This window comes from Oryctolagus cuniculus, chromosome 8 (assembly GCF_051225735.1).
Source record: "Oryctolagus cuniculus isolate XC-2025 breed Fujian yellow rabbit chromosome 8, ASM5122573v1, whole genome shotgun sequence".
Taxonomy (NCBI): domain Eukaryota; kingdom Metazoa; phylum Chordata; class Mammalia; order Lagomorpha; family Leporidae; genus Oryctolagus; species Oryctolagus cuniculus.
The window spans coordinates 124,730,505-124,745,447 of record NC_142874.1 but is presented as its reverse complement, the minus strand read 5'-3'; the positions used below and the strand labels follow the sequence as shown (position 1 = coordinate 124,745,447).

The 14,943-nt window shown below is 35.5% G+C and overlaps 1 protein-coding gene across 1 annotated transcript; it reads left to right on the top strand.

The window, feature by feature from the left end:
- Positions 1-306: 306 nt before the first annotated feature.
- Positions 307-8,412, top strand: CSN3 (casein kappa). The gene is made up of 5 exons (NM_001082625.3): positions 307-371; positions 2,227-2,288; positions 3,684-3,716; positions 4,834-5,316; positions 8,250-8,412. Exons 2-4 carry the CDS (start codon positions 2,232-2,234, stop codon positions 5,284-5,286), a joined length of 543 nt encoding a protein of 180 aa, NP_001076094.1. The 5' UTR covers positions 307-371; positions 2,227-2,231; the 3' UTR covers positions 5,287-5,316; positions 8,250-8,412.
- Positions 8,413-14,943: the final 6,531 nt, after the last annotated feature.

The following is a 14,943-nucleotide window of genomic DNA, read 5'->3' as shown; positions in this document are numbered from 1 at the left end:
TACAATTTCAAATAGATGGAATTTCTTAACAATGCAATTACAATTTTTACTAATTTTTATACTTCTCTATTCATAGTGAATCATTCTTTTAAAGACATAAAGAATGTCTCTTTGCAATCTTCCTGAATGATAATTCCATTTCCCTTCTGCAATTCATTAGCCTAAATTGACCCAAAGGTGACCCCACTGTAATCAAATCTTTCCTATTTGTCATCACCTTATTGGGTAAAAAGTAGGAGGAGAATAGAGTAGCATGACTCAAGGTACTAACACCCTTAAATTGGTGTTCAGTCATTTATTTTGGGGCTTTGCTATAGCTAAGAGGTCAATTCAACCTACTGCCAAGCAAGACCCGACAGACAGAAGGAAAGGTAATGGTCCTAAAATGCCCAGAAAATTATTTTTCAAGGTAGTTAGTTAATTGGGTCAATGGCAAAGATATTATAGAATCACATTTTTTTTATTTTAGCCTTTATTATTAACCCTCAATATGTCCTAGCATTGTTTCAATACTAATTTCTAATTTAAACTTTAGATTCTGGATGATGTGACAATCAAATTTAGTTTTAACTTTACTTTGGATTAAAGTCAAGATTTATTACTTGTTAGACATTGTAAATTTTAAATAAAAAGCTGTCCAAGCAACGGACCTGTTCCTACAGTCAAATGCTGATAACTTCTTAGGCCTCTGAATCTGTAATAATAATCAAGATATAATCCCTTAATACTTTCAAGTTTTATTTCTTTTTTTTTTTTTTTTTTTTTTTTTGACAGGCAGAGTGGACAGTGAGAGAGAGAGAGAGACAGAGAGGAGAGAAAGGTCTTCCTTTATCGGTTGGTTCACCCCTCAATGGCTGCTGCAGCCGGCCAACCACGCTGATCTGAAGCCAGGAGCCAGGAGCTTACTCCAGGTCTCCCACATGGGTGTAGGGGCCCAAGCACTTGGGCCATCCTCCACTGCCTTCCCAGGACACAGCAGAGAGCTGGTCTGGAAGAGGAGCAACTGGAACAGAATCTGGCACCCTGACTGGGACTAGAACCTGCTGTGCTGGTGCCGCAGGCGGAGGATTAGCCTATTGAGCCACGGCGCTGGCCAAGTTTTATTTCTTACCAAAAGTTATAAATTTATTGTGGTAGTTTTTCATTTTAAACATATCTTTCATATATCTGAGATCTTAATCATTCTACCATTTCACAAATTATTTCTTCTTACCAACTGATTAAATAGCTAATATGTAAAATATGGCCTTCTCTCTATGATTTCTGATTATGATAAAGATTATTATCATTTTATAGGATATTTTCTACATGTATTATATGATTTTGTGTGAATTCAAAAGGAGTCAGTGATTCACCATTGAAAGTTTTCTTTTCAATCCAGAATCTTAAAAAGTAACTGACAAGTGAAGAATTAATAAGCAACTCTGCTCCACTCAAGGATTAACAAGAATTTCCTTAAATTGTTCAAATTTGATTTTACGACTGTGATTCTCTTTTTTGATATTTCCCATTGTTAAAGAACTACTTCTGTGGCATTTTCTACTTTCTGTCCTCTTACAGTGATTTGTGTATGTATTTCAACTCTCTTTCTATAATGCATATGACCTGTTAGCAAGGCCTGTATCAGATTCACCTTGATAATCTCAACATTAGACCTAGTCCTTTGTTTCTAGTAGACTGTTGATATACATTAAATTAGTAGATGATACATTTCTGATGAGACTTTCATTAATATTGTCAAAAATTCATTTCAAAAATGTTTTACTCTAGGTTAAATAGATTCTCCAGGGGCCGACACTGTATTGCAGCGGATTAAGCTGCCATCTGCAGGGCTGGCATCCCATATGGGTGCCAGCTGGTGTCCCAGTTGCCCCACATCCAACCTAGCTCCCTGCTAATGTGTCTTGGAAAGCAGTGGAAGATAACCCAAATCCTTGGGCCTTGTAGCCAGGTGGGAGACCTGGATAGAATTTCAGGCTCCTGGCTTCAGCCTCTCCCTGCCAGGGCTGTTACAGCCATTTTGGGAATGAACCATTGGGTAGAAAATCTCTCTTTCTCTGTCTCTCCTCTCTCTCTGTCACTCATTCAAAAAAATAGAGTCTCCACATTGACTAAATCTATTTGTATATCTGGCTTTTACTTTTTCTTAAACAATGAAAATATTGCATTAGAATCATTTCTAAATTGTTAGTAACAGATCCTTTTAATTTTTCAAAACTTTTTTAGGTGCAATGATGAAGCATTTTCTTCTAGTTGTGAACATCCTGGCAGTAACCTTGCCTTTTTTGGTGAGTTAATTTCATCCAAACAAATTGTATTAAAACGTTAAAAAATTTTATCAAAGGTCCCTAATTATGCAACATGTTTATAAAGTTACAGTTTATAAAAGCACAAAGTATTAGTATATTATCTATATTTTCCTAAACATAAGTTAAATTTTATATTTATCTCCCTTATAAAGTTAGTCATATTATTTTGAATATCCATTTAGTTGGCATGAATTAACAAATCAAACTTTCTTATTTATATAAAGCCTTTAAAATTCTCATGCTATAGAGAAAATAAAATATTGGGGGAAAACAACATTGAAAATATTTTAAAATTATTATATGTTCAAAAGATAACTCATAAAACATAAATACTGAAATCATAGTCCAGGATCAGAAATTTTTTAAATTAAATTCCTATATCACCTAAACTATAACTGGTTTAGTAACTAAATCCGTAAGCTTTCTGGAGCTTGGTTAAGCTTCTATTTAATAGTTTTACCATTTCTCTTTCATAACTCTCATTCCCCATATGTCCACTGTTGGTCTTCTTTCCAGGGACCCACATTCACAGTAACTCTTAGGTGGGCAGTTGTTGTCTTGGATGATACGCTATGTTTTAAGACTGTTGGACCAAGATAAAGTTTCTGTTTATTTTATTTCCTTTTCTTTGTGTTTTCAATGTTTTTAGTGTTGGTCTGGCTATTACTCTGTTTTATTTTCATGTTCATCTGGGGATTCCAGACATTGTATCTGCCAACAGCAAGAAGAAAGAGGCAAGCATAGTTAGTGGCATAAACCCCCTTCTTAGACTATAAAATTTTGGAGGGCACTAGTCATTGTTTCATTATTCCCTTATTATTAAACTTACACTTATTCTCAGTTAATGCCTACTAAATAAATTTACTAGATAAATTTTTGAGGTCAAAATTACTTAAAATTAATTCCACTAATTTTAATAATTATGACTCACTCACATTTCTTTCATTTATTCTTGGAAATTATATTTTTATGGCCACCTACATATTGATAACTTGGGTTTCCTCTGTGAGTGACAGATGTTAACAGCTTAAGTCATAAAATGACAACTACCTGTGTTACAGCAATTTTCCTGGGCTTCTTGAGCCTGATTTGTCCCCCAAATATCCCCTCCCATTTTCACAAAGTGAGGTGAACAAATAATTCAAAGGAAAATTAAAGTTTACAGATTTTACTTTTCAATCTTAGGCAAAGTCAAATTACACAAATTAAAAATGTGATGCTATCATTTATATGCTGATTTATCTCCATCTCAAAATAAAAATAGTTTAAATAATAGTTATTATTTCTAATACAAAATATATTTTTTCAACAACCAAAAAGAACCACTTTGCTTCACATTTTTTATAATTCTTATTTCACATTATTTCTCCCCAGGCTGCAGACATACAAAACCAGGAACAGACAACGGTAAGTTTACTTTAGTTATTTCTGTTACAGGCACAGAAACTCCAAAATATAATATTCTGCTAACATTAATCATATTAAAATTCCTTCTCTCTAGAAACTATATAAATATTTCATCACCACAAAATAATCTAATGATTTTTGTAAGACAAAAAAAATCACTTTAGCAAAAGTTGATACGAATCAATATTGTTCACCTGAAAGTCTATATTTCATATAGTTTTGGTTTTCATGGATACGTAGCAACATCTGTATTTACTATCGGTGGAAAATGGAAAGAAAAGTAAAGATTAATATCGTTTCTATTTTGAAGACTTGGAGGAAGCTCCCTCTTTGATGTATCTTTGAGTACTTCTCATATGCTTGTATTTGTGTCTCTCCTTTACTTCCAAATATGTTTGAATGAGTACATTTAAATGTCTCCCTTTATGAGAAAAGCTTTCTTTCAAGCATAATTTTGTTGATTTATTTCTATTCATATGGAAAATTCTATTGACAAATGTTTATGAGTGTTCATATTTGATAAACAATGAGAAAATAAAAAGATAATTTTCTATCAGGTCTCTTGTGGAGATACTTAAACTGAAAAAAATCATAAATCAAAACTTTGAAATCTACTACCACATTACATATATTAATACTCTGATGAAATTAGCATATGATAATCAAAACACTCCCTCAGGCTAATCTCTAAGTAAATGAAATGTGTTAGCAATTACAGATATGTGTGAGAATACATACATGTTTGTGTGTGCTTGTATGTGTCAAAGTTTTCTATGAGATTGATCTAGGTATTTTACTTACAATATCCAGCATTCACAAACCATTTTCCATATATGCCTAGCTCTAAGTAATGTGGTTTACATTACAAGCTACCTCATCTAATGTGTGTGAAGCCTATATTATTTCTGTATTATAAAAGCAATTTTATATCAAAAATCATAAAAGGAAAGGGAAATGTACAAGTTAATGTAAAATAGTATGACCGCTGGTTTTTTCCACATTTAATATTTTAATTTACTCAATGTCAAATATTACACTATTTCAAAAATTCTATGGAAGCTAACTTTACATTCCAGTCTACAATAATATATTTCTGCACAATTTATTCTTTTTGCAGTGCCGTGAGAATGAGGAAAGACTGTTCCACCAGGTTACAGCTCCATATATCCCAGTTCACTATGTGATGAACAGATATCCTCAATACGAACCCAGCTACTACCTGCGCAGACAAGCTGTTCCAACTCTTAATCCATTTATGCTTAACCCATATTATGTAAAACCAATTGTATTTAAGCCAAATGTCCAAGTTCCTCACTGGCAAATCCTGCCAAATATCCACCAGCCAAAAGTGGGACGTCACTCACATCCATTTTTTATGGCCATTCTCCCGAATAAAATGCAGGATAAAGCAGTCACCCCCACCACCAACACCATTGCTGCTGTGGAGCCTACCCCGATTCCTACCACTGAGCCAGTGGTGAGCACTGAAGTGATTGCAGAGGCTTCCCCAGAGCTCATCATCAGCCCTGAGACTACCACGGAAGCAACTGCTGCATCAGCGGCAGCATGATACCAAGGAACATCAAAGAAGACAACACAGGTAAATGAGCATAAGAGAAAAATGAGCAATCCCGACGAGAAGCATGGATTAATCAACACATTCATGAATTCTAAAATAGCACAAATGGATATATTAAGTAGGTTATGGGAGCAGGCACAGTAAGCTAGTTACAATTTAATTCAGCAGAGCTGCAGTACTGAAAAGCAAATTTCCATTCTGAGAAGAAATTTAAAATAATAATATTTCATAAAATGAAAAATTAGAAATTTTTATTATCAAACTTCTCACTATTTAAACTCCTAAAATCACTTAATTTTATTTTATCCCTTTTTACACACAAACTATTACAGAAGAATTAAATACTATTAACAAGTGAAATTTTTTTCCTTTCTCAAAAATAAATTTTATTAGAAAAACAAATATAGGATATGAATTTAACAAATTTTAATGCTGTAACAATGCTCTTGCATTCTAATTTTGATACAGAGTGAAAGGAAATAACATCTTCCATGAATTCTTTTATTTCAGACACCATTTCCAAAAGGATCCACGAAGTTGGGTATCCCAAATTTCCTCTTGTTTAAAAAAATGAAAGAATTACAATGCTTACCTTAAAAAATTACTAAAAAAGAAAATCTCATAACATTGAATGTAAAACATATTACCATTATTATTTGGATCAATGGAAAGTGGCAGGGCCTGGGACAATTTAAAACTTATGAGAAGTTAATTGAAGGAAAAAATTAATAAAATAGACAATGGTTAAAGAGTCAAAAATAATTTGAGAAGAGAGTTTCAAAGTTTTGAGTTTCTTGGAAGCAAAGGTTTGTGGTCATCAGACTGTCTACATGCTCCGCGATATGCAATGCCACGCCAGACCCCGTAATGTGATGGGACTGTCCGCTCAGGGAAGGCTGCGGCATCCATCCTTTGCCTCGTGACCTTATGCTAGTCATTGCTCTCTCTAAACCTTCATTATCTCATAGCTGCAGCTGCTTTGAGGTTCTAATAAGAACTTAACCTGTGAAAGAACCCTAAAAGCAGATCAATCTGCAAAACATAATGTAATAGAAAAGATAAAATTAATCAAAATTAAAATTTATTTTTTAAAAATACCCTAAGTTTTACCTACTCATAGGAACTTTACAATTATTTTAGTCAATTCTTAGAGCAACTCAGTGGAACAGATTTTATAACTATTATAATTTATGAATGAATGAAAGAATAGGCATCAGGCTGTTAAGTAAATTATTAAAAGCAAAATGAAAGCCAAACCAAACCTGTCTGATTTCAGACAGTGAGGCTTAATTTCTTTGTCTCAGATTTCCATGTGAGTTGTCTAATTTGAGGGGAAAAAAAAAAACAGACAAAACACACTGTATTTCTCTAGACTTGCATATTTATAAATTATGTGATTTGGTTACTATTTAATAGGCCATCTGTTAAGAAAAAGGTAATAAGTTTGAAAAATATCTAGCTAACTGAATTTTAGAAAACAAAAGGAGAAAATAGAGACAACATGAAAACAGGTAATCTAATATGTAGTGATATAATGATCTGAAATATGTTACTACATGTTTATGTTTTTAATAGGATAATCATTATTTCAAGAGTTAGTTATTCAAAGGTCATGAAATTAGATTCCTAAATTAAAACCACTGTGTATTATCACATATAAATAGTATGGAGGCCAGCGCCTTGGCTCACTAGGCTAAATCTCCACCTGCAGTGCCAGTACTCCCGGTTCTAGTCCCAGTTGGGGCACCGGTTCTGTCCTGGTTGCTCCTCTTCCAGTCCAGCTCTCTGCTGTGGCCTGGGAAGGCATGGAAGATGGCCCAAGTGCTTGGGCCCTGCACCCACGTGGGAGACCAGGAGGAAGCACCTGGCTCCTGGCTTCGGAACAGCGCAGCTCTGACTGCAGCGGCCGTTTAGGGGGTGAACCAACGGAAGAAAGACCTTTCTCTCTGTCCCTCTCTCTCTCACTGTCTTAAAAAGAGAGAGAGAGAGAGAGAGAGAGAGAGACTTTAAAAAAAGAAGTATGGAAATGACAGGGTCTTTCTATAAATGTCACTATTATTTTCAGTTCACTATATGCCAATTTTATTTTATTTTATTTTATTTTATTTTATTTATTTTTTTTTTTTTGACAGGCAGAGTAGACAGTGAGAGAGACAGAGAGAAAGGTCTTCCTTTTCTGTTGGTTCACCCCTCAATGGCCGCTGTGGCCGGCGCATTGCGCTGATCCGAAGCCCGGAGTCAGGTGCTTCTCCTGGTCTCCTTTGCGGGTGCAGGGCCCAAGGGCTTGGGCCATCCTCCACTGCACTCCCGGGCCACAGCAGAGAGCTGGTCTGGAAGAGGAGCAACCAGGACAGAATCCGGAGCCCCGACCGGGACTAGAACCTGGTGTGCCGGCACCACAGGCGGAGGATTAGCCTAGTGAGCCACTGCACTGGCCACCAATTTTAAATATTTAATTTATTTTACAAAATTCCTTGGATAGAGACATAAGAAAAAAATCATGGAAATTAAATAGATATCCACATAGCATGAGAACTGTTAAAAACATTATGAGCTAGCCGGCGCCGCGGCTCACTAGGCTAATCCTCCGCTTTGCGGCACTGGCACACCAGGTTCTAGTCCCGGTTGGAGCGCCGGATTCTGTCCCGGTTGCCCCTCTTCCAGGCCAGCTCTCTGCTGTGGCCTGGGAGTAAAGGGGAGGATGGCCCAAGTCCTTGGGCCCTGCACCTGCAGGGGAGACCAGGATAAGTACCTGGCTCCTGCCATCAGATCACCGTGGTGCGCCGACGCAGCGCGCTGGCCGAGGCAGCCATTGGAGGGTGAACCAACGGCAAAGGAAGACCTTTCTCTCTGTCTCTCTCTCTCTCACTGTCCACTCTGCCTGTCAAAAAAAAAAAAAAAAAAAAAAAAAACCATTATGAGCTAAATTTCTAAAATGTTATTTATTTTTACAGGTCTTCCTAAAACCAAATGATTTCTTCAAACTCTTCAGCAGCTGTTTGCCTCCATCCATCAAGAGAAGTGATTTCACTCATCCAGCTGCTTTTTCTTTTCTCAATTTTACATTCATGCCACATTTAATTTTTTGTTTCTTGCACAATAAAACCAGTTGAATGCAATTGGATCTCTTAACTTGAGTCATAGAAATGTCAGAGATTTTGAAATACTGAAATTCCAAGAAAAATTTCATGGGAGTTTCAGTTCACAAATTTACCTTGGGGGTGGGGGTGGTTGTTGAGAATGGGGACAGGTCACAGTTTCACCAGATTCTGAAAGTGGTCCATAATCTAACACAGATTAGGAACTTTTTAAAGATTACACTGAAACATCTAAATTTATGGCTGAATCATTTGAAACAGAGAAGGATTGTGCCATGTTGTTCCAATCCAGATGGATCACAGAATAGCTGTTGGGAACTATTAGAACTCTCAGAATTAGCATTAAATTTAAGTTTCTAAAGTCACAGCTAACTTTAGTCTAATCATTTCCAAGAGTAAGCTTGAGACACAGACAAATTACGGATGACCATGGCTACAAATACCGATACTTGGACAAATTACAGGGCTTGATGGGTACTATAGGCATGACCAGTTCCCTTGAAACTGTTAGCCACAGTTTTACACATGTGCACACACACATAAACACACAAATACATACACACACTACATAGCAGGAAGCTTCTAGAATTGAGATTCTTCATTGAGAAACATGGGTGGATATTCAAAGTCCAAAGATATGAGATACCTTTTCCCTTTAAGAAATATTAAAAGGTAAATTAACAGGACTGTTATATTCTTGGCCTATTTTAACACATCATGCTAGGAAAAATATCAATCAGAAGCCCATAAAAATATTTACTGGTCACCCATATAACCTTTTGTGATAACCCTCAAAGGATGTGCTATAATTAGGAGTGATTTACAATCTTTTAGCTGCAGTCTCATAAATGCTAAACTCTGAGAGAGAGGTGTGGTCAGGAATCTATTCATTGCTTGGACTCACTTGCTATGACCATTAATAATGTTGTTAATTTCTTGAAAGCACAGTAAATATATGGAAGAGGTGAAATTATTTATTAACTTGAAAAAATACCCTACTATAAACAAGGTGCTATAATTATTATCATGAGGGTACAAACAAAACTAACAATATATAATAACAATAAGCAATCAACAACTATCTGATACATACCTGCCATTCAATCTTCTATTTTTACAGGTATTAACCTATTTACTTATTCATGGGCTACAATTATTGTTTTTGTTGTTACTATTATGATTATAAAAAGGGAGAAAAGAAATAATCTTTCTCCAGTGGAGCTGACATTTGAGCCCATATATCCTTGCTTTAATGCCCGTATGCCTCAAGAACAGACACAGAGACCAACGCAACAGAAGCAAAATCTTAGAAACAAATCTAAACATGGATGGTGAACTAATTTTTTATCAGGGCACCAAGAAGAATAGGGGACAGATCGTCTGTTCAGCGTATGATGCTGAGAAAAGTACAAATCCACATGCTGAAAAAAATAAAATTTGACACATCTTACACAATACCAAAAATCAACAATAAAATACATGAACATAAAAACTAAAACTATAAAATTCTTGGAAGAATGGAAGGGGAGAAACTCTTCGCACTGATTGCTCCTGGTAATGTTTTGACTATCACACCAAAAACTCTGGCTACAAAAGCAAAAATAAGTAAATGGAATTTCATCAAACTAAAAATCTTTACAAGTTATCAAGCAACAAAATGAAAAGGTAGCCTATAGATTGGGAGAAAATATTTCCAAATCTTATATTTAATAAAAAGTCAATACCCAAAACATAAAGAATTTAACAAAATTCAATAGCAGAAAAACAAATGGACAAACAACATTTCCCAAAGAAGACATAAAAACTGTCAAGAAGTATAGGAAAACATCTTCAGCATCACTAACCATCTGGAAAATACAAATCAAATCCTTAGTGAGTTATTACCTCCCAAATGTTAGAATGGATTTTATGAAAAAGACAATAAATAACAATATTGGAAGGGTGTGAGAAGAAAAGGCAATGCTTCTACATTATTGGTTGGTCACATGCATTATGGAAAACACTATGAATGTTCTTAAAGAAAAATACAATTAGCATATTACCCAAAACCCTTCTCTGGATTTATTTCCAAAAAAAGTCAAATCATCACTTTTAAGGAAGTATGAATCACTCTGTCCACTGTGGCATTATTCACAATAACCAAGTTATGAATGAAATGTAAGTGTCCATAAAGGAAAGAAAGAATAGATAATGTATGTATGTGTATTTACACACTTATATACATATATATGTACCTGTATATATCTATATATGTATATATGTACATATGTGTGTACCTGTACATATATACACATAATTTCTGTATCCATATTATAAACACATAACAGAATATTAATTCAGCATTTAAAAAGTCTACCAATTGCCAAAACAAGGATGAAATTGAAAGACATGACACTAAATAAAATAACCAAGACAAGAAAAATATTGCATGATTTTAGTTATTTAAGGAATCTTCAATAAAAATAAAATATACAGAAACTGAAAATAAAATGGTAGTTACCAAGGGTGAATCAAAATAGAGATACAGGGCAAAGGAGATCAATACGGAGTCAATAGAATACTAAATCAACAGGTCTAATGTAAAGCAGGATTGTATTTTATAATATTGTATTATATTTAGAGGTTTTGTTAAGAAAGTAGATTTTCACTGCTCTAGATTAAAGAAAGTAACAATAAGAGATTATGAATGTGCTAATTTTCATGATTATAGTTGCCATGTTACCATGTGTAAGTACACCAAAATATCATGTTATAAAATTAAAAGATATAAAATTAAAAATGAAAGTGATGTTCTTAATCATGTAAAAATTACTATGAAATAAACTTCCATAAAAATGTAAAAGTACTGTAGAAGCATTTCCACTGTGGTTAGTAAAATAAAACATGAAGCAAAATACTTTTGAAATAAGAATACACAAAGACAATTATTGATGTAAATTAATATGATAGTCTCTAACTAAATAACAATAATAGTTGTAAAAAGTAAGATTTTAACTAAACACTTATCTTTCAGATTAATAATGTCTGCTATTAATGTAAATTGTATTAACTGGAGTTAATATTAATTGGAGTATTCCATATCCCTAATATTGTACAGTACATGTCTCTGCTACTGTTTTTACATTTTCACTAAATACATTGATGAGTTGCGTCTTTTGGATTTGCATAAAATACTTCAGGAGCAAGGTTCCATTCAGACAGAAGTACTTTGTGACTCACGGGAAACTGGGTCTTTAGCACAGAAAAGAAACCTACCTGATCTATAGGTTTACACATCATGACTAACTCATCAATAACTTCCTAAACACCCACTATGTGAATATGGTGTTTCTTCCCTACTCCTAGGATTGCAGGAAGCCATTTTATTACTCAGCCTTGCAAACTTCATATGTGAAAGTTCTCACATCCTCAAGAATACAATAGTAAGTTAGAATGCAAGTAAATACAGAATTTTTAAATATACTTAGATAAAGCATTTTCACATATATCAAACTCTTCACTAATATCATCTTAAAGGAATTTGTTATTGACCCTCACATTATATATGTTCAAACAACTTCACAATGCCCATATATAAAGTAGTGAAAATAATAATAATAAATAATAAATAATAATAATTTATGGGTTTTAGATTTGGATACAACTTGATTAAAGTACCAGCCCACCATTATTTGGCTGCGTAACTTTAAGCGATAAAGATAATGGAAAATAATATTTATTGACAGTGATATATGTGTCATGCTCTGTAACAAGAGTTTCACTGGTGTTACTTTATTTGTTCTATCTTATTCTCCTTAGGTAAATATTTAAAATTTAGCTTTGAAGACTAACAACACAATCTGCCAGCCATCATCATCTTTTTACTAGAACATACAACCTTTAATCCAAGATATTTATTAGGATAACAAATATTCATGATCATCCAATAAATATTCATTCCTTTCACCCTCCATTCCCTGACGTTACAAAAAACATCCACTGCCCCCAACACAAAGTCAACTGTCACTTGTCTCCATTAGGTCATCACACCACAAGCCTCCAGTACTTCTTTGAAGCTGCTCAGGTCCTATTGATGACCCAAGTCAGCTCATCGCAATTTGAATTCTTAGCCTGTATCCTTGAGGAAACTGTTCCTGAATTTTTAAGAGCAGTTGCTCCTCTAATGTGCTACCTAGCATCTTGCCCCTCCAAGCTCCTCTCCCTTAGTACTCATCAAATCTTGTCATTATACATGTTTGTTCACTGATGAGCCTGATGCCCTGTGAATATAGGGACTATGTTCTGCTCACTGCTGACTCTCCAAGATAAGGACTAATAAATGTGTGAGCTAAATAAATATGTTAAATAAGTAAGTAAAGAGTAAGTGATCACTAATGACTGAAGCACAAATATTCATTTAATGGTATTAAATAGTGTGGGGTTTTCCGATCAAAATCCAGTAAGCAAAATCAATGTTGACCTTAACAGTTTATTAGTGATGATGAATCAAAGCTACCAAAGGCAATGATAAAATATTAGGCCAGTTTTAATTTCAAAATAAAAAGGCACAGCAAGGCATTATTATCAACCATAAATATATTACATTGTAAAGAAAAATATTGATATAACTTAACCTCAATTTGCAAGGGAAGAAAGATGAATGTAAACCAAATGATTAACACAGGCTCCATAAATATCATGTATTGTCTTTATCCTGGCACACTATTTAGAAGAAGGAGCTAAGGATACATCTTCCTCCTGATCTTCTTAACGTGATACCTTGTAGTAGTCATCAGCTAATAGTCTAGGCTGATGAAAAAAATCACACTTAGAAGAGCAGGAATATTCATTTTATGTTTATATTTTATTTGAATAGAGAAACCCAGAAAGTCATGGAGGCAACATTAAACTCTTAAATATTCCTATAAAATAAATATTTAATATTAATAGAGTTAATTTCCAATGAACTTGGAAATCTGCTGTAAAGACAGCAAAAAAAGAAGAAGGAGAAGGAGCCTCCAGCTGCCAGATTTGCACTAAGGCACACATCATTTTCCCAGGATGCAGTAAGGGGCCATCTGGTTCCTAAATCACAAGCGAAACAAGGAGGAGTTCTTCTAACAGGGCTCTACCAACTAATATCTTCAGCTCCAAGTGTACTTCAAAAAGAGTTGCTAAGTCTAAGACAAAATGCCTCAGGGACACAATCCTGCTGGAAGCCAAGGAAGATGAGCCCTTCACATCATGTTCACCAGTTTCCAAGTGCTCTACCAAGTGCTCCTGAGCACTGTGAGCACAAACTGCAACCACCATCTAAAAGTCCTACATCCATTTCTTGCCTATAGACACCATAAATTATCCATCTGGGAAATCTGTAGAAACAGCTACTGCATCACGAAAGGCACCCACTTCTGTCTTTGCAGAGATCATCCTGACAGCCACTAGAAGTGCCAGTGATGTCACTAGCATAGCTCAAACTACAACTCCTTATCTTATCTTAAGATCCTTATTACAGCCGGCGCCGAGGCTCAATAGGCTAATCCTCCACCTGCAGCGCTAGCACACCGGGTTCTAGTCCCGGTCGGAGCACCGGATTCTGTCCCGGTTACCCCTCTTCCAGTCCAGCTCTCTGCTGTGCCCCGGGAGTGCAGTGGAGGATGGCCCAAGTCCTTGGGCCCTGCACCCCATGGGAGACCAGGAGAAGCACCTGGCTCCTGGCTTCGGATCAGCGTGATGCGCTGGCCACAGCGGCCATTGGAGGGTGAACCAGCGGCAAAGGAAGACCTTTCTCTCTGTCTCTCTCTCTCACTGTCCACTCTGCCTGTCAAAAAAAAAAAAAATCCTTATTACCCTCCTCCCACCTGCTACAACTGTGTCCATATCTCAAGTCATCACCCAGTCTGCTGATTCCACTACTGCCAGGCACGGTCCCCCTACCTTTGAAAGTGACACAGCTATTAACAAGAACTGACTCTAGTAGGTGAAAGTACTACTGTGATTGAAGCCACTATTGCTAGAAGTGATGTAATTGTTGAAGAGATTTATGGGACTGTGACCAGCTTCAGAACCGTCATAATTAAGTCTTAGCAGTGCAGTTGGCACTACAACACCACAGATGGTCCAGAAACCATGTCCACTTCTGCACTTGGCACTACTTTGCCTTAGACCAGTAACACTTCCACTGTCCCTAATGCCACCAATGCTACCAACACAACTATTAACAGTGAGCCTGACAAAAGTCATCACTGACCCTAAAGATAATACCTATGAAACTGATGACTATGATTCACCCTCTGAATATGCATGTGACCCAAAACATGCTGAAAATTTCACTGCAAATCCAGAGTCCAATTCCATATGCCCAATTACTCCTCCATCTGCAGGAACCACTACTCCTGAAAAATAAAAAAAAAAAAGACTCAAAGCCTATAAACTGTAACACTACTGAGAACATATAGGTAACAGTTACTATGTTTAGCCCACAAATACTAATTGGATACCCCAAATAATAACCAAAAATCTTTGAGGAAATACTGAAAATCATTGTCATTGAAAATACAACAATCTGTGA